This window comes from Salvelinus alpinus, chromosome 13, assembly GCF_045679555.1.
Source record: "Salvelinus alpinus chromosome 13, SLU_Salpinus.1, whole genome shotgun sequence".
Classification (NCBI taxonomy): Eukaryota; Metazoa; Chordata; class Actinopteri; order Salmoniformes; family Salmonidae; genus Salvelinus; species Salvelinus alpinus.
In genome coordinates this window covers 5,867,053-5,893,621 of record NC_092098.1, presented here as the reverse complement: position 1 = coordinate 5,893,621, position 26,569 = coordinate 5,867,053, and the positions used below count along the sequence as shown (strand labels likewise).

Sequence of the window (26,569 nt, the reverse complement as noted above, 5' to 3'; positions counted from 1 at the left end):
CATGATGTCTACGTTGATGCGAACTAGCATTTTCAAATTGGAGTAAATAGAGCCAAATATATATTGATAAGTCACCTTGTCCGAGAGAGATTTACATGGTTGTCACACGAAACACAGACTTTATTTTAAGTGTTTCTAAAATTCCCTATGGGAAAATTGGTGGAAAAACAATTAGAACCATTTTCCTGTTTGACCGCTATGTTTTATGGGTATGTCGTCACCTTATTGATATCAATAAAACGTCACAATACAGTGCAGAGCATTCAATTTGACTGCTGAGGGGCAAGAACAACCCCAGCTCCGCTAAAACCATTGGTTGGTTTTAATACCAATCACCTCTTGAAGAGCATAGCCAGAACACCACATTTCCGATTCCCATCTTCACCCTAGATATAAACCCAAAACCAACCGAGGAAGGTTACACTGCAACGTAAACCTCATGCACCAGGGTTTCCACTAGATAAGTCAGATTCCACAAGCAAAGTAAAAATTTGGCTAACAAATTAGCTTTTTGGTGTTCATTTAAAGGTCAGGTATAAGGTTTGCAGTGTGGTTAAGGTTTGTTTTAAAATAAAATGTTAAGATAAATTGCAGGTTTTAACCATAATTCTGACTTTGTGTTAACTAGTGACAACCGTCCCTGTTAGACCAGGGACCTGTATTATTGTACCAGTAGTCACTTACAAGAAAATACTCTCCGTTAAATAATAAAAGATTGCTCTGAATTTTGTTTGAGATTCACCATGGAATGCAGCAAGTTAAGCTCACAAAATAAAGTAGTAATAGAATAATCTACATGAGACGATCATGATCTAAAAGTCAGTAAAAAAAAGAGGAGTATGATGCCTAGCATTTTACTGGAAACACTGATTTGATTTTGAGTGACACAGAAACCCAACCAAGGCCTTGGCGTACATTGTTCAATGGGCTGGGATGTTGGGGTTACATTGAAGGAAATGTGATCATGTGTACATGGTCGAAAGTGAATGGGTGTAAATCAGGCTCAAGGAAGAAAACGTGCCCATGAATGGAATGCTTGTTTTATAATCAAAAAGAAAACCCATCTTTGCTCTGTGGATGGAGAAGTACGGTAAAAATCTTCTCTATCAACTAAACATTCAAGTAATTTTCAGCTATTTCTGTAAATCTCTGAATAGAACACAAATTATTTAAGAGTAAAAAAATATTCTCAACAAAGGGAGAAAATAACTCATTACTTAACCACCCTGTTGACCCCTCAGTAAAAATCCACACATCCCAATAATTGAAAGATATTGCCAACCTGGCCCGACCCAGTCCATCCCTAACCACTGAGTAAATATTCAGTTCTATTTAAGCTTGTTGATCAGTTATCTATTAGTTGTTCCTTAAATCTTAACTTTAACTCCAGAACCAAACTATTAAAAGTACCCTTACCTGAGAAGGTAGCTGATAAACGGAAAAGATTAACAGACATGTTGAAAAAGAATGATAGACTGGGTATAGTAGTGGAGAGAGAGTTGAGTTCTAGGGGCATAAACTATCATAAAGATGGGATGGGAAATAAGAAATGACTGGTTTCTTTATAGTCTCATATCATCAGTATTTCCATAGTCAATAGTTAAAAAGATTTCATAATTTATCTATAAAAAAAAAAATATTTAACTAATGCAAGTCGACTCACAAATTTACACAAACACTCGACATGAACTCCCAGAATCCAAGGACTGTAAAGGCAAGAGTTTCCATTCAGGAAAAAAAACAACAACCTTGCCCTCTCCACTTTGTTTTCCTTATACGTAGCCCCCCCCCTCTGTATTTGTGGCCCCCAGTCTTTGCCCTCCCTCTTCTTAAAAAGGGTCACACCGTGGATATTGAGAGATGTGGGCAGAGCAGAGGAAGGGGTCCTGCAAACCAGGAGAAAGGGCATTCAAAAAAAAAAAAAAGAGAGGAAGTGAAGGTGCTGATACTAGCTCGGATGGTCGAATCCCCATAGCGGATGCTGGAGTTTTCGACTGAGGACGGATCGGACATCTGAGGTGAACCTGAGATTGAGAGGAAGAGGGCAAGATAAAGAAACATTACTATGGAAAAATCAACATACTAATAATAAGTTATGATGAGAGGCACCACTAATCTTGGCAGCTCGTCACAGGTGTAATATCTTTGAGACATACCTCAGTGCGTCTAGCATGGGTAGCAGGTTAAGTAGAGCCGTGTCGCTTGGGTCGCTGAACCACGATTTGATGGGTATTGCGTTGTCTGTGAGGTGAACACAAATGTTTGACAAGAGGGTACGGAGACAGCCCAGATCCATGACAGAACTGTTATAACCCAAAAGCCCCTTCTGTATAAGCAATCCAATGAAAACGGCACTTGGCATCTACCTAAACTTAGTTTGAAATAATACATAGCCAAATATACTTAACATATAATCCTGTGTGAGTTGTACAGGTAACTGACTAAATAAAAGGAAACACCAACATAAAGGGTCATAATAGGGCGTGGGCCACCACGAGCCACCAGAACAGCATCAATATGGCTTGGCATAGATTCTACAAGAGTCTGGAACTCTATTGGACTCTATTGGATGAATTTCAATGCCAGCAGAAATTATATTTGAATCCCATTTTGAATTTGCTTTAGGATATTGAATACCTAACTCAATTACCTCGTATCCCTGCACATCAACTTAGTTCTGGTACCCTTTGTATATACACCAAAGCTATCGTTACTCATTGTGAATCAATTATTACATGTTTTACTTTTCTATTATTTCTCTATTTTCTTTCTCTGCATTGTTGTAAGGGCCCGTTAATAAACATTTAACTTAGTAAACACCTGTTTACGAAGTAAACGACATAATATATGAATTGAACTTGTATTTCATGATTTGAAACTGAATTGAATGAATATTGTATTTTTAAAATGCAGTTTGAATATTCTAATCCAATATTTACATATTCCGTTTCAATATGGTAGATATTGCATTCATTGTCTGTGTATCAAGTTTAAACTATAATTTCAAGTTTAAGTTTCAAATAGCATATTCAACTTCTCAGATTCATTTTTCAAATTCAGATTCAACATCCTGGTACTTTGCCAGCCAGGAAAAGTAGAGGTGACCAGAACAGAATCAAATGCTCTCTGTGGTAAACTGAAGCTTCTGAAGCCAATATGGTATGTTTAATTTATTTTCTTCCTATGAATTTGGCTCTAGCATTTGAACCGTTTTGGCTATAAACTATTATGACCCCATTCCTGAAAGCAAAGACTCTGTGGAACACGGACGTTCCCCTTTACGATGATCACAGGCTGCACAGAACACATTAGAAGTGTGTCACAATTAAGAATATAGTTGAATGGCCCTGTCATAGCCCTTCTAAGGATAGCCTTTTCACTCCCTATTTAAAAGCTTGCTCTTGTGACTGACTGGGTTCGAATTAGGTCTCCTACATGTCACAAGACTGTGTTAGCCCACTTAGCTAAAGCCTATAGGGATAAGTTCAGGAAGTTAATGTAAAGGACAACCTGCTTCTTGCTTAACGAGTACTGCTTCCCCCTGACTCGGCTCATAGTACCGAGATCAAACTCAGGACTTTTGCCTCAAAACACACGACTGCCCTCCTGAAGCATTCCCACCAATTGTGCTATTAAAAAAGGCCTTCTTCAATTGTGCAAGGGGCGACCCTTCATGCTGAGGATTGAGTTCCACAAATCCCCATCTGCTACACTAATAGAAGTCTTCACGATCCAGCAAGGTTACTCATCAAAACAGTTTGGTGATAGATGCTAATATGATGAGCAACCTGAAGACCTGTTAGATGTGTTAGTTTCAAGTCTCCGGGAAGGGTAACGTGACCGTTAGCTTGCCGAGATAAAGCCTAGGCATTGGTCCTGTGACTTGGATAGGTCTATTCAAGGTGGTGGTCAAAGGGGGGGTGAAATGTAACAGGTGGTTTGGTGACCATGCTTGCGTGATGAGTAACTTGTCGGAGACCTGAAAAGTTGCATTGTTTGGCGCACAGGAGACCTGGGTTAGAACCTCATTACTCAAACTAACATCTCTTCAGGTCTCAGGCAAGGTTGCGCATCACATGCATGGATCACCAAACCACCTCTGTTACATTTATTAAATGAGTGCACAGATCCTTCTGCTTGCCACTGAAAGTATTGTGCATTAGGCCTGATTTCGAACACAGGCAGTTATATTGATGCCGTGATCTCAAATAATAGCTTGTTGCCAAAATGGTTCAAACGCTAGAGCCAAATTAAAAATTGGAAGAATATAAATTCAACATGCCATATTGGGCTTCAGAAACCGCCAGAAACTTCTGTTGTTTCCCCACAGAGAGTGTTTGATTCTATCCGTTCTCCTCTACCTTTCCTGGCTGGCAAAGTACCTCGATGTTGGTTTGGTTTTAAAGAGGAATTTAGAGAAATGAATTTGAAAGCTGAATCTCAGAGGTTGAACATATGAAACTTTGATACACCCTAAATTATAGTTTGTAAACTTGATACAGACAATGAATGCAATATACCATATTGAAACTTATCATATCAGTTTGAATATTCAACAATTTTACAACTGAAAGCAATATTCATTCAATTCAGTTTCAAATCATGAAATACAAGTTCAATTTATGAATTCAATGATTACATGTGTGCCTTGAATTCAAATTCAATATCCTAATACAAATTAAAAAACAATCTGTTGGCACTGAAATCACTCCATAGCTGCTCCAGAATCTCCCATACTGTTCAGATCTGTTGACTGAGGCACACACACACACTGTTTAAATACCCTATGCTCCTTTGAGACCACTCTCAAAGTCACAGATCTGTTCTTCTAGCCATGGTATCCAAAATGATGCGCAACTGGGCATTGTTATACATGACCTTAAGCTAAAGTCCTGCATGGGTCAGTTTTTTGGAGCCGCACCCGCCCCGGCCACATCAATTCCGAGCCCCACCCAATACCCGACATCAGGGAAGATCTCTCTAACCTGACCCACCCGCATTGAATTGATCCGAGAGCCAATCCGTGACCCACCAAATAACAAATTTATTTAAATTGTTTTTATGACTCCAGGCTATTAAGCTATTCCCCTTCCCTACATTAATTTGTCTGCATGTCTATCCAACATTTGGACAAAAGGAAACCATGCCATGAATTAATAACAATATCTTATTTTCCCAATACGATGCAGCACATTAACTCAAATCACTTTGAAGAAAAAAAAAAGCTTTCTAATTAGCCTTCTTATCTAATGAAACCTATAGCCGACATAACAAAGCCTTTACATTCAATATTGTTTAGTTCAAATAAATATTTTAATTGAAACTTTAACAATTCCGAGAACCGAATAGGCTGCAAAAATAGCCTACATTTATTTAGTAGTCTATCCTCAGTTTTACCAGCCGCACAGGTTGGAACTTCATATGCCCTGCAAATAGTCTGAACGAAAGCCTGAATGAATGTAATAATTAACTGAATTATCGTAAACAAATACCTGCTTGCACTTTTTGCAGGCTGTGTATCCATCTAGCCGTAGGCTACGATGTCTGCCTCACTATTACAGAATAGAATTCAGGACAATGCAACACAAGCTCCTGGATTTGTACAACGTTTATCTTGATTTAAAACAATTCCTACCCATAATAAAATTGTTCTGAACAGTGTGCCGACCCTCGGGTTAAAATGTTTTCATTCCACATGCCAGCTGATTTTTGTTTTGTGGGTCGTCCGTGGGGAACTGTAGGTATGCTATCCGATGCAGGACTCTACCCTAAGCATGATGGGATGTTAATTGCTTAATTAATGGAAAAATACACCCAAAACCACGAATTCCTATAATTTATAGCGTTAAATAACACTAAAATGTTATAACAATATTTTTGGGGTGAACACATTTTGTTGTTATAAGGTTGATAACGTGAAAATTGTGGAACTTTGTTGCAGCTCAAGTCAATTACAAAACCCACAATGCAGTGCTCCTCTATGGGCTGGCTGGGCAACAGCATATGAAGTAGCTAATTAGCTGTAAAATCGCCTAAACAAACTGCACTATCGATATAGTTGTCTACCATCTCACCATGTTCAACGTGCAGATCGATGTACCTCGAAGAGTGGAGTCTGACATTCGCAACGGCCAATGACCTAAAAGTCGTATTCCTATTAACTTCCAGTGTAGTTAGTGGCTTTACTGCAATGCTATGTGATACCGGCTGAATTTCTGCCTGCTTGAACGGCAATAGCGCAGATACACATGACAACATGAAATTACTCTGGAAATCAATGGAACATCGCCCAGAGATGCACAAAAACATTACAACATTCAAAATGGCAAAATCGTTCCTTTAACTCAGGAGCCGCGCCTTCTTTCAATCTACTTTATATCCCTCATTTACTCAAGTGTTTCCTTTATTTTGGCAGTTACCTGTACATGTAGTAGCGTTGGGCGGTATCCAGATTATCATACCATACCGGGGTATACGGTATTACCGGAAGTGCACACAAGAGGCGCTATTTTTATTTAATTTTTTTAATACAATTTTCTTTACATTTTTAATCACTGAATAATTTAGGCAACAGGGATCTTGATCGAGAAAGGGATTGAACGTCTCTAGTCTGGGTACTAGTCTTTTTAGCTAACATTCCACTCCATGTCATTGCCAAAGAGACCGGCGTTTCAGCAATCTCAATTGCCGAATCTCAAAACATTCAATATGCAGCTAGATTTTGATGGACTGGTTGTGTCTGGACAAACAAAAAAGTATTGCTTAACTGGATACCAACATGTTCTGTGGAAGAAAAAAAGGGATATAGCTCCAATATTTGGATAATCGTAATTGGATTATAGCTGTGAGGGTTATCGAATCATGATTGACTCCTCCGTTCTCCTCGAGCTCATTAATGATGAATGTTCATATTTGAAGATGGCAGAAAGGCCAGTCTCTTTAGCAATGACAAGGAGTGGAATGTTAGCTAAAGAGACTAGTACTCAGACTAGAATGACTCTGCTGTAACCAAAAAGCTTGATTTTTGACAACTACCCACTTAGCAAACAAAATGCAAAGCTGGAGCCCTGAGCTGGATATAATTTGACATAAGTCATTATATGCAGGGGCGGAGCACACCCCCCCGCAGCACCCTAGTGACTTATTATCTTTCTTAAATGGTATACGGTATATCGCCCAAGCCTAACATGTAGTCATAACATGGTAACAGCTGCTTACCAGGGTGGATGCGGTAGGCTCCAGGCGAGTTGTCCAGGATGACTACGCTAGATAGATCATTGTGCACCACAGAAAGATCTTTAAAATAGCTACCCAGATCCAATGTACAGTGCTAAACAGAGAAATGAAAATTAGGAATAAAAGCGAGTTTTATATGTTGCAAAAGAGTGATAAGTCTAACTTTACATAGAGAGAACCTATAAATAATGACAGAGACAATCAGGGCCGGTTTCCTGGACACAGGATTTTTGTTTAAAAGTGCTTTTTAGTGGAGGACGAGGCATAAATCTGTATCTGGGAAACCAGCCCTCAGAGTGTAAGACTGAGCAGAGTGCATAACTGTACAGAGCTGAAGTGAACCTGTTAGTGGGTTTGTTTACCTGTCTGTAGTATCTTCGTTTAAGGATGTCTCTGTCTAGCTTGTCAGACACGGCTGAGCCATATATTTCCATACTGGCCGTGAAAACCACCAGCTCATACCACTGACTCACCTAAAAAAAAACGAGTTGCATCTCACACAAACAGCTAAGAGATCCAAACAAACGTGCACAAAATTATAAATCAGAGATTAACTGTATAGTACACAACCCCAAAATGAAAATGTATTGATTGCTAGCTCAAAACACTACTCAAATACATTTGTCGTCATCACGGTTGTCCAATTGCCCCTACCCTGACTGACAGTCCCCCTCATTCTATCACCAAGCAACCAACCCTGTCCAATCCCCCTCCAGCAGAGGCTTTAAATACACACACCTTTCCCTAAAATCAGTGTGGCGAGCGTGGTAAAACTGAGAAGACACCGTCTTGTCTGTCATTGAGTTTTGAAGCATTCTACCTGACAAAGTCATGTTAGAATATTTCAGTTATCCTGTAAGAGCTTTTGTGGTGAACCCATTACAGTGTTTCAGATGCCAAGCTTACGGTCATGTTGCAGCAGTGTGTAGGAGGGAGATTCCGAGATGTGAGAAGTGTGCAGGAGGGCACGGGACAAAGGAATGTGTAGTATCGGTGAAAAAATAAAGTCAATTGTGGCAGTGGCCATGTTGCTGGAGATCAGAATTACCCGGTGCGAGAGAGACAAGTTGAGGCTGCCAGGGTCAGAGTAGAACAGAAGGTGTCATATGCCGAGGCAGTGAAGAGAGTAGAGCAGGGTTTCCCAAAGTCGGCCCTTGGGGCCCCAAGGGGTGCACGTTTTGGTTTTTGCTCTAGCACTACACAGCAGATTCAAATAATCATCAAGCTTTGATGATTTGAAGTCAGCTGTGCAGGTGTCAGGGCAAATACCAAAACACGCACCCCTTGGGGTCCCGACGACCGAGTTTGGGAAACACTGGAGTAAAGGATGATGGGTCAAGGGTGAGTACCAGGCCTTGGGCAATACAAAGTGATACGCATTTCTGCTTCGGTAAGGTTGGCTTCTTCACATTCATTGCCATGGTTATCAACTGTAGAAATAGAACGGAAATCACAGAAAACAGACGGTTGTGGTGGGAGCTGCAGAGAAGTACTTGGGTGTATGAGGTTTTACTGCAGAAGAGTTACAAGGTGTGTGGAACGAAAGAGTACTGTCCTCCCAGGCCAGTAGTGGAATGGGGTGGTGTTATCATTTTTAGGAAATAGTGGTATAGACAGTGTACAAAACACCTCTTTCCAAGACAGACTGACCAGGTGAAAGCTATGATCCCATATTGATGTCACTTATTAAATCCACTTCAAATCAGTGTAGCAGACGGGTTAAAGACAGAATTTTAAGCCTTGAGACCATTGAGACATGGATTGTTAACCGTGTGCCATTCAGAGGGCGAATGGGCAAGACAAAATATTTAAGTGCGGGGTATGGTAGTAGGTGCCAAGCACACCAGTTTGAGTGTTAACTGCAACGTTGCTGGGCTTTTCACACTCAACAGTTTCCCATGTGTATCAAGAATGGTCCACGGCCCAAAGGACACCCAGCCAACTTGACAACTGAGGGAAGGAAGCATTGGACAACATGGGCCAGCATCCCTGTGGAACGCTTGACACCTTTTAGAGTCAATGCTCCGACAAATTAAGGCTGTTCTGAGGGCAAAAGGGTTGCAACTCAATATATTAGGAAGGTGTTCCTAATGTTTGGTACACTCAGTGTAGGGTTAGTTGGTCCTTTTTATTTTTGTATCACAAAATGTAACGTGATCGACTACACTCCCGCACAGTAGGTGGCAGCATGAACAAACAAAAGGTGCGACCGCCACGATACCAAAGAAAAAGAAACGTCAGCGCCAGACCTTAACAGTTTGCAAGTGTTTGTTACAACACACCTTTCCTCTCATAACCTTTCCTTGGTGTTTTGGATGCATTTATTGATCACATAAATTCTTATTTATTGATTTGTATTAGAATTTGATTGAGAACATTCACTGTTACTAATTGATATGTTTACCATAACTTTATTTTACTAATGTTTTAACTTTCACTCCTGTGATATTCCTTTGAAATGTTATGAGGTTTATAAGTACATTTATATGCATTTGTTTTACCATATATCAGATCAGTCATGTATTTTTTTTAATTTTCCAGTTAACCATCCCTTCACCGTAATCGTCCTAATATCCATTCATCCTTCAATATAATTTCATGATTTAAACTGCAATAATAACACTGCCATCCTCCTCTCTGTATTTTAAGTGGACACCACGACAATAGCCCCAACTCACACGTCAAGATACAGTCCTTTATTCAAAGCACAACTAAGCAGTCGTTGGTACCAAGAAACACTGCAGAGAGAATAAACAAGATGCTAACACAAAAGTATTTAGCTGCTTGAAATCCTATAACCAAAGCTTATTTGAATAAATGTTCATACTTGCTACTATATTGTACTTATTTGGATGTTGACACAAAAGGCCCATCACTTACCACTTCTAAGAAGAAGTCCACATGCGGTCTTTTATGTACTAAAAACCTGAAAGGATGTTTGTCGATTACCACCTTCACGGGAGAGAAAGAGAATATGAATAAAAGAGAATAGGTAAGGTTAGGCGTGTGAGTCAGTCTGGTGTTTGTTGACAAGGTGACAGCGCGACGCTAATTAATCAGACAGTGAACATATAGGCCAATACCGTTAGGATGAAGTCTGGTGGAGTGCCTGGTCTCACTTTGGATCTCCCTTTGAATCTCCCAGCCCCATCATGGTGGGAGTGGACTAGGGTCTCATCAAGGTCCAGCACCAGAATCTTCCTCTTGACTGCATCTGATGAGCAGGAGCCCAAGTCCAATCACAGTCAATACCACAGAGAAAAACTAAAACAAGTAACCTCTCATTTTTCAATTTCAAAGCCATAGATCTCTGGTCTCTAGCCTGGTCCCAGATCTGTTTGTTAAGTCATACCAATAACTCCTACTGTCATAGCCTGGTCCAAGATCTGTTTGTTCTGTCGCGGCAACCCCTTACATTCAATGTCATGACAGCGACAATAATAGTTTAGACATAATAGACATTTACAAACAAATACAAGAACACGTTTCAGTACGATACAATACGCAAAAAAATAAAAAATACATTTATCAATAATGGCTGTTGATGTGGAAAAGGCTTTCAACTGTCTTGAATGGTCTTTCCTATAAAAATTAAAAAAAACTCTGCAAGCCTTCAACTTTCCAGCTGAAATACATGCAATAAAAATATTATAAATATCCTAAAGCAAAAATATACAAATACATTATCTGAAATTGCTTAAGAAAGGGGAACAAGACAGTGATGTATTCTCTCCCCTCCTGTTTGCACTGGCAATTACAGAAAGAATTAGACAGGACCAAAAATGTAACAGCTATCAGTATTGGTAAACATGAATATAATCTAAACTTATTTGCCGATCTCCTGATATACCTGACCAATATTGAAAACTCAATGCCCCCCTTGTTAAAAAATATTTTCAGAATAATTAAATCTCAGGATATAAAATGTACATGTAAAAAACTGAAATAATGGCAAAAGGGTAAAATAAAAATAATAACTCATGATCTACGGCAATACTTTAAGTGGACCACAAAAAATATAAAATACTTAGGATGCTTAAGTGACAAAACAAATATAAAAGATGACTTTATCCCATTACTCAACAATATGAAAATAGACCTAATTAAAATGGAACAATCTTCCTATGAATCTTATAGGTAGAATTAACCTCTTCAGAATGGCATGGCTCCCAAAATGTATATATTTTTTATTCTCTGTAATCCCAATTACCCCAACGAAGACATTTTTTAAAGTATACTCTTCCATAAGTCTTTATATAGTTTTAACCTCTCAGATTGGAATTGTATCTACTCACCACCCAAGGCTTTTACTTGAGACATATGTTTGAATGCACTACAGGCCTCCCGAGAGGCGGAGCGGTCTAAGGCGTCACTACAGCCCCGGGTTCGATTCCAGGTTGCGTCACAGCCAGCCATGACCGAGAGATCCATGAGACGGCGCACAATTGTCTCAGTGTCGTCCGGGTTAGGGGAGGCTTTGGCTGGCCGCGATTTCCTTGTCCCATCGCACTCTAGGGACTCCTTGTGGCAGGTGTTTCCTCCGACACATTGGTGCAGCTGGCTTCCGGGTTAAGCAAGCAGTGCAGCTTGGCAGGGTCATGTTCTGGAGGATGCATGGTTCTCGACGCTCGTCTCTCCCGAGTCCATAGGGGAGTTGCAGCGATGGGACAAGACTAACTACCAATTGGATATCACGAAATTGGGGAGAAAACAGGGTTTTTAATGCACTAAAAAGGAACAATGGGTACATATTGAAGATGGGTTGGACGATACTCTTATCAATTACTTTGGTATTTTATTTTTTTACATATCTGGAAAACAACCAATCCTCCATCGTTAAGACAATGGAAAAATAATATGCCAGAGTGTGGGAAACGGAGGAACAAAATGGTGCAATTTGAGGACGTGGCAGAGAGTAGCGCAGAGATAGGAGTGAGAACAAGTGGGTCTGGGCAGGTGTGATGTTTGTGTGTGTCTGTATGTTGTCTTTTGTATGTTTTGTACTGTAAGAAAAGTCAAGGCAGCAGTAACAGATCTGGGACAAGATTAAGACCCTTTGACCTTTTAGACACTATAGTGACAGGATACTTACCGAGTCTGTTTCTGGACACAGGCGACAGAGGTAATGTGTCATAACGTACTGTTTGGTACTGGATTACCTGCAGAGGTAGAGATGCGCAACGGTCACAATTGATAAACTGAAATGTCAAATTACCAAAAATATTTTTGACAAGTTAAGTTTGGGGATAAACACAATAGGCCATTTGTTAAATACATTGTGGAGAAATACCAGCGTGCTGGAGTACTTTAAAAATATATTTATTTGTTCTCTATTCACTTGGAACTAGGCCTAGATCAGTTGTGTGAACTGAACCATCCTCTGATGGGTTCCAGACAGATGTCTATAAAGAAGTTATTTCTGTAGGTGTCAGTGTATACTGACAGTCAGATAGTTATGGGTACAGTAGTAGTGATGCGCAGGTTGACTCAACCTGTAGTCCCCGCAGTTATGTCAGAGTGCGGCAGGTTTTAGGGTCATGAAATATTGTGTGGATGAAGGACGGGTGGGTGGCAGGCGGTTTGAATAGAGAGAAAATAAGGCATACAAATGCCTACATGTATAATTCTTGTGCAAGTTGTATCTATAGGCGACATGGAAGTTTTTCTTTCATTATTTTTTATCTGGCGTTAGTGCATAGCCTTAGCCTAAGCTTTAGGGCCTAACTGTAGCACGCCAAATACACGCCAATTGCCAAATGCAGAAAACTTGGGCAGATAAAGTAAAGTCAATAAAGTGAGGCAAAAACAACAATCGCCGTTCATTCAATAAGAGAAGTTAAAAATAAATAGTGAGTGAGACCCAGAAAAGTAGTCTGTTTGGGAAAGATTTGGTTAAGTGGTAAAAGAGGAGGAATCGTGTGATGACCGTGAGGCGCAATTTTTTTGTTGTTGACAGTCACAAAATGGGGACTTCAAAATGGCACATCAAGGGAGCTGAACTGTTCCAGCCTAGTCTCATAAACTAGACGTATCATAGTAAATATAAATCCAGGACTCAAATTAGTAAAATGTGTTACGTTTGGTATGGTTACATAAGACAGGTTACTTAAGGCAAAAACAAAAGTAGGGTGATTGGTCGAGGTGGATGGGTGGACATATAAACGCGAACATCTAGAAATCCAAAGGTTGTGTGTTCAAATCCCATCATGGACAGCTTTAGCATTTTAGCTCATTAAGAACTTTTCAACTACTTACTACTTTTTAGCTACTTAGCAACTACTTAGCATGTTAGGTTAAAGGTTTAGGTGAAGGTTTAGCTAACTCCTAACCTTAACACCTAGCCTAGCTAGCGTTAGCCACGTCACTAACGTTAGCAAACACAAACTGGAATTCGTAACATATTGTATGAATTACAATTGGTAACATACACAAAAGTATGTGTACACTCCAAATTAGTGGATTCGGCCATTTAAGCCACACACGTTGCTGACAGGTGTATAAAATTTTGCACACAGCCATGCAATCTCCATAGACAACCATTGGCAGTAGAATAGCCTTACTGAAGAGCTCAGTGACTTTCAACGTGGCACGGTCATAGGATGCCACCTTTCCAATAAGTCAGTTCTTCACATTTCTGCCCTGCTAGAGCTGCCCCGGTCAACTTTGTGCTGTTGTTGTGAAGTGGAAACGTCTAAAAGCAACAGCGGCTCAACTGTGAAGTGGTAGGCCACACAAGCTAACAGAACGGGACTGCCAAGTGCTGAATCGTGTAGTGTATAAAAATCCTGTCCTCAGTTGCAACACTCACACTACCAAGTTCCAAACCGCCTCTGAAAGCAACGTCAGTAAAATAACTTAGTCTGGAACTTCATGAAATGGATTTCCATGGCCAAGCAGCCTAAAATCACCATGTGCAATGCCAAGCGTCGGCTGGAGTGGTGTAAAGCTTACCGCCATTGTACTCTGGAGCAGTGGAAACGCGTTCTCTGGAGTGATGAATCACACTCCTCATCTGGTAGTCCGACGGACTAATCTGGGTTTGGCGGATGCCAGGAGAACGCTACCTGCCCCAATACATAGTTTCAACTGTCAAGTTTGGTGGATAAGGAATAACGGCCTGTGGCTGTTTTTCCATGGTTGGGGCTAGGCCCCTTAGTTCCAGTGAAGGTTAATCTTAATGCTAAAGAATACAACAACATTCTAGACAATTCTGTGCTTCCAACTTTGTGGCAACAGTTTGGGGAAGGTCCTTTCCTGTTTCAGCATGACAATGCCCCAGTGCACAAACGAGGTCCATACAGAAATGGTTTGTCGAGATGGGTTTGGAAGAACTTGACTGGCCTGCACAGAGCCCGGACCTTAACCCCGTCGAACACCTTGGGGATGAATTGGAACGCCGACTGCGAGCCAGGCCTAATTGCCCAACATCTCTGCCCGACTTCACTAATGCTCTTGTGGCTGAATGTTAGCAAGTCCCTGCAGCAATGTTCCAATATCAAGTGAAAAGCCTTCCAAGAAGAGTTGGGACTGTTATTGCAGCAAACTCCATAATAACGACCATGATTTTGGAATTAGCTGTTCGACGAGCAGGTGTCCACATACTTTTGGTCGTCTAGTGTATCATACAAAATGGATGACATCCACAAATGAATAAATACCACACGAAATGTAACATATCATACTAATTGGAGTGTCCCGGATTTATATTACCTCAGTCCAGGTTGACTGTTCAGATAGGTTAAATAGAATAGTAGCCTAACTGAAATCTGGACACTGACTGTAGGTTTATAACCTCTCATATAGCCTACTACAATATGAGCTCCTGCAGAATTAAGGATTTCTTACAGTAAAATTATACACCAAATGTAAGTTGACTGGGGAACAATAGGGGGAAAATATTCTTTCATTCTTTCAGCATCTTGAGAGAATGAATACGCAGTTAGGGATCATCTGTAAAAAGGTGCTATCTTTATCAGCATCATAAAAGCTGATAGTATTTCAACCACATAACATTTGCATCCAAGCTGAACTTAAATCTTATGAAAAACATGTTTGGTCATTTTAACAGCTTTCAGTTGCCTTAAAACCATTCAAACTGAAATTTGGGATGGGAAACCCCTCACGTTAATTTAGAGTTATTGCATTTCTCCTTGGTCCATAAATGTCTTTACTGAATGGGAGAAGCAGAAATTGAAATGTATGCCTACCAACTTCAACTACACTTAACAAAAATATAGAAACATGTAAAGTGTGTTTCCCACATTTCAAGAGGTAAAATAAAAGATCCATACGCACAAAAGGCTTCTCTAAATCGTGTGCACAAATTTCTTACATCCCTGTTATTGAACATTTCTCCTTTGCCAAGATAATCCATCCACCTGGCAGGTGTGGAAAATCAAGAACCTGATTAAACAGCATGATCATTACATAGGTAATTATTACATAGAGGTCGACCGATTATGATTTTTCAACGCCGATACCGATTATTGGAGGACAAAAAAAAGCCGAAACCGATTAATCTGCCGATTTTTATTTTATTTAATTTTTCTATTTGTAATAATGACAATTACAACAATCCTGAATGAACACTTATTTTAACTTAATATAATACATCAATAAAATCAATTTAGCCTCAAATAAATAATGAAACATGTTCAATTTGGTTTAAATAATGCAAAAACAAAGTGTTGGAGAAGAAAGTAAAAGTGCAATATGTGCCATGTAAGAAAGCTAACGTTTAACTTCCTTGCTCAGAACATGAGAACATGTTTCCACCTCTGGCCTGCTCGCCTCCCTACCTCTGAGGAAGTACAGTTCCCGCTCAGCCCAGTCAAAACTGTTCGCTGCTCTGGCACCCCAATGGTGGAACAAACTCCCTCACGACGCCAGGTCAGCGGAGTCAATCACCACCTTCCGGAGACACCTGAAACCCCACCTCTTTAAGGAATACCTAGGATAGGATAAAGTAATCCTTCTAACCCCCCCCTCCCCCTTAAAAGACTGAGATACACTATTGTAAAGTGGTTGTTCCACTGGATATCATAAGGTGAATGCACCAATTTGTAAGTCGCTCTGGATAAGAGCGTCTGCTAAATGACTTAAATGTAAATGTAAATAGGTGCAACTTGTGCTGGGGACAAAGGCCATTCAAATGTGCAGTTGTGTCACATAACACAATGCCACAGATGTCTCAAGTTGAGGGAGCGTGCAATTGGCATACTGACTGCAGGAATGTCCACCAGAGCTGTTGCCAATAACTTTAATGTTAATTTCTCTACCATAAGCCGCATCCAACATCATTTTAGAGAATTTGGCAGTACATCCAACCGGCCTCACAACCGCGGACCACGTGTAACCACGCCACCAAGACCTCCACATCCGGCTTCTGCACCTGCGGGATCGTCTGAGACCAGCTACCAAAACATGATGAAACTGTGGGTTTACACAACCTTAGAATTTCTGCACAAACTCTCAGGGAAGCACATCTGAATGCTGAATCTGAATGCTGAATGAATACCAGGGTCTTGAACTGACTGCAGTTTGGCGTCGTAAACCGACTTCAGTGGGCAAATGCTCACCTTTAATGGCGACTGGCATGCTGGAGAAGTGTGCTCTTCATGGATAAATCCCGGTTTCAACTGTCATGGCAGACATGTATGGCGTTGTGTGGGTGAGCGGTTTGGTGTTGTCAACATTGTGAACAGAGTGCCCCATGGTAGAGGTGGGGTTACGGTATGGGCAGGCATAAGCTACAGACAATGAACACAACTGCATTTCATCGATGGTATCTCTGTGCAGTCAAGTTGCTGTGACGAGATCCTGAGGCTCGTTATCATGCCCTTACTTCGCCACCACGCATGGCCATGTCGCAAGGATCTGAACACAATTCCTGGAAGCTGAAAACGTCCCAGTTCTTCCATGGCTTGCATACTCACTAGACATGTAGCTACCCACTGAGCATGTTTGGGATGCTCTGGATCAACGTGTACAACAGCACGTTCCAGTTCCCCCCCAATATCCAGCAACTTCGCACAGCTATTGAAGATGAGTGGGAAACCATTTCACAGGTCAACAGCCTTATCAACTCTATGCAAAGGAGATATGTCACGCTGCATGAGGCAAATGGTTGTCACAATACGGACTGGTTTTCTGATCCATGCCCCTACCTTTTCTTTTAAGGTATCTGTGACCAACAGATACATGTCTGTATTCCCAGACGTGAAATCCTTAAGATTAGGGCCTAATGAATTTATTTGAATTGACTGATTTCCTTATATGAAATGTAACTCAGTAAAAGTGTTGCTTGTTACATTTATAATTTTGTTCATTGTAGATCGAAGCATTCGTTCTGATGATTTATGACATTCTGGCGGGCAAAGGCTTATTTAGTCTTCTAGGGCAACAAGTAGACCAACAGAAGAGAAGCTGCATGTATCTAAAATGTCGCAAAATATAAGCATAAACATATGCCTATCTACAAAGGCCTGTCAAAATGGTTCTGACTGTACAGCACAATATCTATATTTCTGGGTTAGGGTCGGGTGCGGGCCCCAGATTTTCACTTTAATACCTATAGTCGGGGTAGCTGACCTGGGCATCACTACTGGGTACACAAACACTTACTGTCTAATAACGGTTATGGGTCATGGCAGGACATGTTAGGATTCAGTGTTAGACTCTGCTGGCCGCTGTGGAATACATCACCGGGTCACTAATTCTATACTTTACAAAAATGTAAAAGTAACAAATTGAATTAATTAATTAGGCCATAAAATATGGATTTAACTTTTACTTGGTACTCATCCCGGATCCGGGAGCACCCCCCACAGTAAAAAAGCTGACTAGCATAGCCTAGCATAGCGTCACAAGTAAATACTAGCATCTAAATATCATTAAATCACAAGTCCAAGACACCAGATGAAAGATACAGATCTTGTGAATCCAGCCATCATTTCTGATTTTTAAAATGTTTTACAGGGAAGACACAATATGTAAATCTATTAGCTAACCACGTGAGCAAAAGACACCACTTTTTTTACTCCACCAGTTTTTTACTCCATCAGTAGCTATCACTAATTCGACTAAATAAAGATATATATAGCCACTAACCAAGAAACAACTTCATAAGATGACAGTCTGATAACATATTTATGGTATAGCATATGTTTTTTTTAGAAAAATTTGCATTTTTCAGGTATAAATCACAGTTCTACATTGCAGCTGCAATCTGAAATAGCGTTGGAAGCAGCCGGAATAATTACAGAGACCGACGTCAATTACCAAAATACTCATCCTAAAACATTTCTGAAAAATACACAGCCTACAGCAATTGAAAGACACAGATCTTGTGAATCCAGACAATATTTCAGATTTTCTAAGTGTTTTACAGGGAAGACACAATATGTAAATCTATTAGCTAACCACGTTAGCAAAAGACACCACATTTTTTTACTCCACCAGTTTTTTACTCCATCAGTAGCTATCACTAATTCGACTAAATAAAGATATATATAGCCACTAACCAAGAAACAACTTCATAAGATGACAGTCTGATAACATATTTATGGTATAGCATATGTTTTTCTAGAAAAATGTGCATATTTCAGGTATAAATCACAGTTCTACATTGCAGCTGCAATCTGAAATAGCGTTGGAAGCAGCCGGAATAATTACAGAGACCGACGTCAATTACCAAAATACTCATCCTAAAACATTTCTGAAAAATACACAGCATACAGCAATTGAAAGACACAGATCTTGTGAATCCAGACAATATTTCAGATTTTCTTAGTGTTCTACAGCAAAAACACAATATATCGTTATATTAGCATACCACATGAGCTAACATCACCCCAGCATTGAATCAAGGCAAAAGGGGCGATAACGTTATCGCCACCAAAATATATTAATTTTTTCACTAACCTTCTCAGAATTCTTCAGATGACAGTCCTGTAACATCATATTACACAATGCATATAGAGTTTGTTCGAAAATTTGCATATTTAGCATCACAAATCGTGGTTATGCAATGTAATCTGTCAAAACATGGCATGCATTCTGGCCGGCGCCATCTTGGAAAGGCACCTAAGTTTACGATTATTTATCGATTAGATTGACTAAAAAAATACAGGTTGGACAGCTAGTGAAAGATGCATTGGTTATTAATGCAACCGCTGATTTAGATTTTTAAAATTTACGTTACTAGACATACATTGTGAGTTACAGCCAGACTAGTGCCTCAAAAAATAGCCGACAACTGCGTTTACATTTTTCCACATAAATACGGAATAAAATCATAAATAGCTCTTACTTTTGGACGAGCTTCCATCAGTATCTTGGGCAATGTGTCCTTTGTCCAAAAGAATCGTTGCTTTGTTGTAAAACGACCTCTTCAACTTCGGAACTAGCAGCTAACGATAGCTACACGGCACACACGTCCAAATCCTCAAACGCAATACTAAGGAAATTCCGAAAAATAGCAATATACTCGCATAAACTGATATAAATCGGTTTCAAATAACTTCGTTATGATGTTTCTAACACCTATATCGAATTAAATTACAGACGGACCAATCTTTGGTCAATAACGAGAGCTTTTGAGCATGCCATTCTGATGTCCTCTCTTGCGCCTTGGCGAGCGTCGAAAAGAAGGGACATCTCACTCCATTGCCTTTTATAAACTCTGAGAAACACGTAGAGACACCATTCCACTTCTCATTGGTTACTGACATCCAGGGGAAGGCGGGTGCAGTTCATTTCGATCCATAGGGCACACACAGAGTTTTAAACTGATCCGAGATCAGAGACTATTTTTCAGACCTTCGCATGTCCTGTCATGCGAAGGTCTTTCGCTGTAGAAAGAGTTCTGGTTCACCCACAGACATAATTCAAACGGTTTTAGAAACTAGAGATTGTTTTCTATCCAATAGTAATAACAATATGCATATTGTACGAGCAAGAATTGAGTACGAGGCAGTTTAATTTGGAAATGTAAAAAAATAAAGTGCTAACAGCTCCCCCTATTGACAAAAGGAACTGGGAATGCAGATATGCATCTGTTGGTCAGAAAAAAAAGGGCCGTAGAACAGAAAACCAGTCAGTATCTGGTGTGACCACCACCTGCCTCATGCAGCGCAACACATCTCCTTTGCAGAGAAGTGATAAGGCTGTTGATTGTGGCCTGTGGAATGCTGTCCCACTCCTCTTCAATGGCTGTGCTAAGTTGCTGGATCATTTTTATATATATACACACACTACCATTCAAAAGTTTGGGGTCACTTAGAAATTTCCGTGTTTTTGAAAGAAAAGCACATTTTTTGGTCCATTAAAATAACATGAAATTGATCAGAAATACAGTGTAGACATTGTTAATGTTGTAAATGAATATTGTTGCTGGAAACGGCAGATTTCTTATGGAATATCTACACAGGCCCATTATCAGCAACCATCACTCCTATTGTTCCAATGGCACGCTGTGTTAGCTAATCCAAGTGTATACTTTTAAAAGGCTAATTGATTATTAGAAAAACCTTTTGCAATTATGTTAGCACAACTGAAAACTGTTGTTCTGATTAAAGCAATAAAAAAAACTGGCCTTCTTTAGACGAGTTGAGTATCTGGAGCATCAGCATTTGTGGGTTTGATTACAGGCTCAAAATGGCCAGAAGCAAAGTACTTTCTTCTGAAACTCGTCAGTCTATTCTTGTTCTGAGAAATGAAGGCTATTCCATGCGAGAAATTGCCAAGAAACTGAAGATCTCGTAAACGCTGTGTACTACTCCCTTCACAGAACAGCACAAACTGTCTCTAACCAGAATCGAAAGAGGAGTGGGAGGCCCTGGTGCACAACTGAGCAAGAGGACAAGTACATTAGTGTCTCTAGTTTGAGAAACAGACACCGCACAAGTCCTCAATTGGTAGTGGCTCACATCAACACCATTATCCCAGAAACCCTAGACCCACTCCAATTGGCATACCGCCCCAACAGATCCACAGTCTCTATTGCACTCAACACTGACCTTTCCCACCTGGACAAAAGGAACACCTATGTGAGAATGCTATTCATTGACTACAGCTCAGTGTTCAACACAATAGTGCCCTCAAAGCTCATCACTGGGACTATACACCTCCCTCTGCAACTGGATCCTGGACTTCCTGACGGGCCGCCCCCAGGTGGTAAGGGTAGGGAACATCACATCCGCCACGCTGATCCTCAACACGGGGGCCCCTCAGGGGTTCATGCTCAGTCCCCTCCTGTACTCCCCATTCACTCATGACTACATGGCCAAGCACGACTCCAACACCATCAAGTTTGCCGATGACACAACAGTGGTAGGCCTGATCACCGACAACGATGAGACAACCTATAGGGAGGAGGTCAGAGACCTGGCCATGTGGTGCCAGGACAACAACCTCTCACTCAACGTGATCTAGACAAATTAGATAATTGTGGACTACAGGAAAAGGAGGACTGAGCACACCCCCATTTTCATCGACGGGGCTGTAGTGGAGCAGGTTGAGAGCTTCAAGTTCCTTGGTGTCCACATCAACAACAAACTATCATGGTCCAAACACACTAAGACAGTCGTGAAGAGGGCACGACCATGCCTATTCCCCCTCAGTAGACTGAAAAGATTTGCCATGGGTCCTCAGATCCTTAAAAAGTCCTACAGCTGCACCAGAGAGCATCCTGACTGGTTGCATCGCTGCCTGGTATGGCAACTGCTCGGCCTCCGACCGCAAGACACTACAGAGGGTAGTGCGTACGGCCCAGTACGTCACTGGGGCCAAGCTTCCTGCCATCCAGGACCTCTATAACAGGCGATGTCAGAAGAATACCCTAAAAATTGTCAAAGACTCCAGCCACCCTACTCATAGACTGTTCTCTCTGCTATCGCACGGGAAACTGTACCGGAGCACCAAGTCGAGTTCCAAAAGGCTTCTTAACAGCTTCTACCCCCAAGCCATAAGACTCCTGAACAGCTAATCAACAGGCTACCCAGACCCCTCTTTTACACTGCTGCTACTCTGTTTATAATCTATGCATAGTCACTTTATCTCTACCTACATGTACATATTACCTTAATTACCTTGACTAACCGGTGCCCCTGCACATTGACTCTGTACATAGCCTCACTTGTTATTTTATTGCTGCTGTTTAATAATTTTTATTGCACCTTTATTTAACCAGGTAGGCTAGTTGAGAATAAGTTCTCATTTGCAACTGCGACCTGGCCAAGATAAAGCAAAGCAGTTCGATACATACAACAACACAGAGTTACACATGGAGTAAAACAAACATACAGTCAATAATACAGTAGAAAAATAAGTCTATATACAGTATGTGCAAATGAGGTAGGACAAGGGAGGTAAGGCAATAAATAGGCCATGGTGGCGAAGTAATTACAATATAGCAATTAACCTCTCTGGGATAGGTGGGACACTAGCGTCCCACCTGGCCAAAATCCAATGAAAAAGCAGAGCGCCAAATTCAAATAAATTACTATAAAAATGTAACTTTCATTAAATCATACATGCAATACACCAAATTAAAGCTACAATTGTTGTGAATCCAGCCAACATGTCAGATTTCAATGAGACTTTACAGCGAAAGCAAACGATGCTATTATCTGAGGATAGCACCCCAGCAAACAAACACAGACAATCATATTTCAACCCTCCAGGCGCGACACAAAACGCAGAAATAAAGATATAATTCATGCCTTAACTTTGACAAGCTTCTTCTGTTGGCACACCAATATGTCCCATAAACATCACAAATGGTCCTTCTGTTCGATTAATTCCGTCGATATATATCCAAAATGTCAATTTATTTGGCGCGTTTGATCCAGAAAAACATTGGTTCCAACTCGCGCAACATGACTACAAAATCTCATAAGTTACCTGTAAGCTTTGTCCAAACATTTCAAACTACTTTCCTAATACAACTTCAGGTATTTTTTACGTAAATAATCAATAAAATTTAAGACGGGATATGCTGTGTTCTAAACTGGAGGAAAACAAAGTGTAGACAGGTTTCAGGTCACGCGCCTCTAACAAAGATTACACTTCCCTCTACCCTCATTCTGAACAGTGCTACTTCTTCATTTCTCAAAGGAAAAACCTCAACCGATTTCTAAAGACTGTTGACATCCAGTGGAAGCGATAGGAACTGCAAGAAAGTCGCTTAGAAATCTGGATTCCCAATGAAACCCCATTGAAAAGAGAGTGACCTCAAAAAACAATCTGAATGGTTTGTCCTCTGGGTTTCGCCTGCCAAATAAGTTGTTATACTCACAGACATGATTCAAACAGTTTTAGAAACTTCAGAGTGTTTTCTATCCAAATCTGTAAATAATATGCATATCTTAGCTTCTGGGCCTGAGTAGCAGACAGTTTACTTTGGACATGCTTTTCATCCGGACGTCAAAATACCACCCCCTATCCCAAATAAGTTTTAAACACTGGAATAGTAGATGTGCAGAAGATGAATGTGCAAGTAGAGATACTGGGGTGCAAAGGAGCAAGATAAATAAATACAGTATGGGGATGAGGTAGTTGGATGGGCCATTTACAGATGAGCTATGTACAGGTGCAGTGATATGTGAGCTGCTCTGACAGCTGGTGCTTAAAGCTAGTGAGGGAGATATGAGTCTTCAGCTTCAGTGATTTTTGCAGTTTGTTCCAGTTATTGGCAGCAGAGAACTGGAAGGAAAGGCAGCCAAATGAAGAACTGGCTTTGGGGGTGACCAGTGAGATATACCTGCTGGAGCGCGTGCTACGGGTGGGTGCTGCTATGGTGACCAGTGAACTGAGATAAGGCGGGGCTTTACCTAGCAAAGACTTGTAGATGACCTGGAACCAGTGGGTTTGGCGACGAGAGTGGAGCGAGGGCCAGCCAACGAGAGCGTACAGGTCGCAGTGGTGGGTAGTATATGGGGCTTTGGTGACAAAACGGATGGCACTGTGATAGACTGCATCCAGTTTGTTGAGTAGAGTGTTGGAGGCTATTTTGTAAATGACATCGCCGAAGTCGAGGATCGGTAGGATGGTCAGTTTTACGAGGGTATGTTAAGCAGCATGAGTGAAGGATGCTTTGTTGCGAAATAGGAAGCCGATTCTAGATTTTATTTTGGATTGGAGATGTTTGATTTGAGTCTGGAAGGAGAGTTTACAGTCTAACCAGACACCTAGGTATTTGTAGTTGTCCACATATTCTAAGTCAGAACCGTCCAGGGTAGTGATGCTGGACGGGCAGGCAGGTGCGGGCAGTGATCGGTTGAAGAGCATGCATTTAGTTTTACTTGCATTTAAGAGCAGTTGGAGGCCACGGAAGGAGAGTTGTAATGGCATTGAAGCTCGTTTGGAGGTTAGTTAACACAGTGTCCAAAGAAGGGCCAAATGTATACAGAATGGTGTGGTCAGAAAATCAGAAAATCACCAGCAGCAAGAGCGACATCATTGACGTATACAGAGAAGAGAGTCGGCCCGAGATTTGAACCCTGTGGCACCCCCATAGAGACTGCCAGAGGTCCGGACAACAGGCCCTCCGATTTGACACACTGAACTCTATTAGAGAAGTAGTTGGTGAACCAGGCGAGACAGTCAATTAAGAAACCAAGGCTGTTGAGTCTGCCGATGAGAATGTGGTGATTGACAGAGTCGAAAGCCTTGGCCAGGTCGATAAATACGGCTGCACAGTAATGTCTCTTATCGATGGCGGTTATGATATCGTTTAGGACCTTGAGCGTGGCTGAGGTGCACCCATGACCAGCTCTGAAACCCGATTGAATAGCGCAAAAGGTATGGTGCGATTCGAAATGGTCGGTAATCTGTTTGTTAACTTGGCTTTCGAAGACCTTAGAAAAGGCAGCAGTGGATAGATATAGGTCTATAGCAGTTTGGGTCTAGAGTGTCTCCCCCTTTGAAGAGGGGGATGACCGTGGCAGCTTTCCAATCTTTGGGAATCTCAGACGATACGAAAGAGAGGTTGAACAGGCTAGTAATTAGGGGTTGCAACAATTATGTTACTTATTTTCTACTCAACTATTTTTTGACTTAAGAAAAAAATAAGTTAACTTCTTAACGCATTGTTGGGTAAGGTTGTAAGTAAACATTTCACTGTAAGGTCTACACCTGTTGTATTCAGAGCATGTGACATAAAATGTGTCAACTGCACTTTCCCTCAACTTGGGACATCTGTGGAATTGTGTTGTGTGAAAACTGCACATTTTGGAGTGGCCATTTATTGTCCCCAGCACAAGGTGCACCTGTGTAATGATCATGGTGTTTAATCAACTTCTTAATATCCCACACTTGTTAGGTGGATAGATTATCTTGGCAAGGGGAAAATGCTCACTAACAGGGTTGTATACAAATTTGTGCACAAATTGAGAGAAATAAGCTTTTTGTATGTATGGAAAATTTCAGAGACATTGTATTTAAGCTCATGAAACAATTTAAAATGTTGCGTTTTGCTCAGTGTAGTAGCACATGTTAAGACAACCCGTATTGATTACACCTGTTTGACAGTTTTCCTCGAGGTCTTTGAAATGTTACCATGATTTAATTTGGAATCAAATAGCACAGTGAAGTACCATTCAGACCTTTTAATAGATAGATTGGCGTGTGTATGAGTTTCCGATTAACTGTCTGTCAAGAGCATTGGCAAGTCCAAATGGGCCGTGTGTATATTAGTTTATCCAGCTTCCAATATCACTTATCCAAGTGATATCAATTTGGGGAAATACCTTAGCAGGGGCCAATATTATTACACTTTTAGTTCTAGAAAACTCACCGTCCGTAACTGCTTCCTGAGTATGTACAGAATAAACCCCCATATTCTAGATGTAACTCCGACGAAAGTGTGAATGCCAAGTAGGCGGTGACGGGTCTTCAGCATGGTACAACCCGAGCGACACCAGTTGAGTAAAAGGACCTCAGCCTCTTCCTTCCCGAACCTGCAGGTAGAGTAGACACTGGCCAATGGCAATCGTGTGCTCAGTTCAAATCTCACTTTCGCCACACTCCACTGAAAATGAAAGAAAAAGTAGCCTACAACGCAAAACCGTCATTAAATACGAAAGCGAGGATTCCAGACGAATAACATTCACTGGTTCTCGGTCACTACCTAGCCCTCGCAAGCTAGACTTTGATTAAAGTGTGAAAATAAGATGTCTTTATGAAATGCAAACAATGCCCCTCTAACCTTGCTTAGTTTCGTTGATAAATAAGTTGGTTTACGAAATATGGCAAAAGTCCCAACTAGACGCGGTCAACGCAACTTTCAAGGAAATGGACAGAGCACCGCCATAAGTGCCTCGCTGTCACTTCC

General features: G+C 40.9%; 1 protein-coding gene across 3 annotated transcripts; it reads right to left on the bottom strand.

Annotated features, from left to right (window-relative positions):
• Positions 1-1,024: 1,024 nt before the first annotated feature.
• On the bottom strand, positions 1,025-26,569 carry LOC139536860 (CTD nuclear envelope phosphatase 1A-like). Of its 3 annotated transcripts, none has more exons than XM_071337549.1 (9): positions 26,444-26,569; positions 26,033-26,195; positions 12,329-12,395; positions 10,320-10,450; positions 10,117-10,188; positions 7,599-7,709; positions 7,219-7,330; positions 2,157-2,241; positions 1,025-2,024 (listed from the first exon to the last, which is right to left on the bottom strand). In XM_071337549.1, the coding sequence occupies exons 2-9, from the start codon at positions 26,135-26,137 to the stop codon at positions 1,949-1,951; spliced, it is 759 nt and encodes a 252-aa protein (XP_071193650.1). In that variant the 5' UTR covers positions 26,138-26,195; positions 26,444-26,569; the 3' UTR covers positions 1,025-1,948. The 3 variants fall into 3 exon arrangements, with proteins under 3 accessions (XP_071193650.1, XP_071193651.1, XP_071193649.1); XM_071337550.1 differs by having other exon boundaries at positions 26,033-26,213; positions 26,444-26,561; XM_071337548.1 differs by having other exon boundaries at positions 26,033-26,569.

Bases quoted from the DNA above. Each gene is read 5' to 3' on its own strand.
- LOC139536860 (XM_071337548.1), bottom strand. From the start codon at position 26,137: ATGCTGAAGACCCGTCACCGCCTACTTGGCATTCACACTTTCGTCGGA. The intron at 10,189-10,319 runs GTATTGGCCTAT...TCTCCCGTGAAG, and splicing joins CACCAGACTTCATCCTAACG to GTGGTAATCGACAAACATCC. The intron at 7,710-10,116 runs GTAAGTGATGGG...GTTTTTTTTTAG, and splicing joins TGGACTTCTTCTTAGAAGTG to GTGAGTCAGTGGTATGAGCT.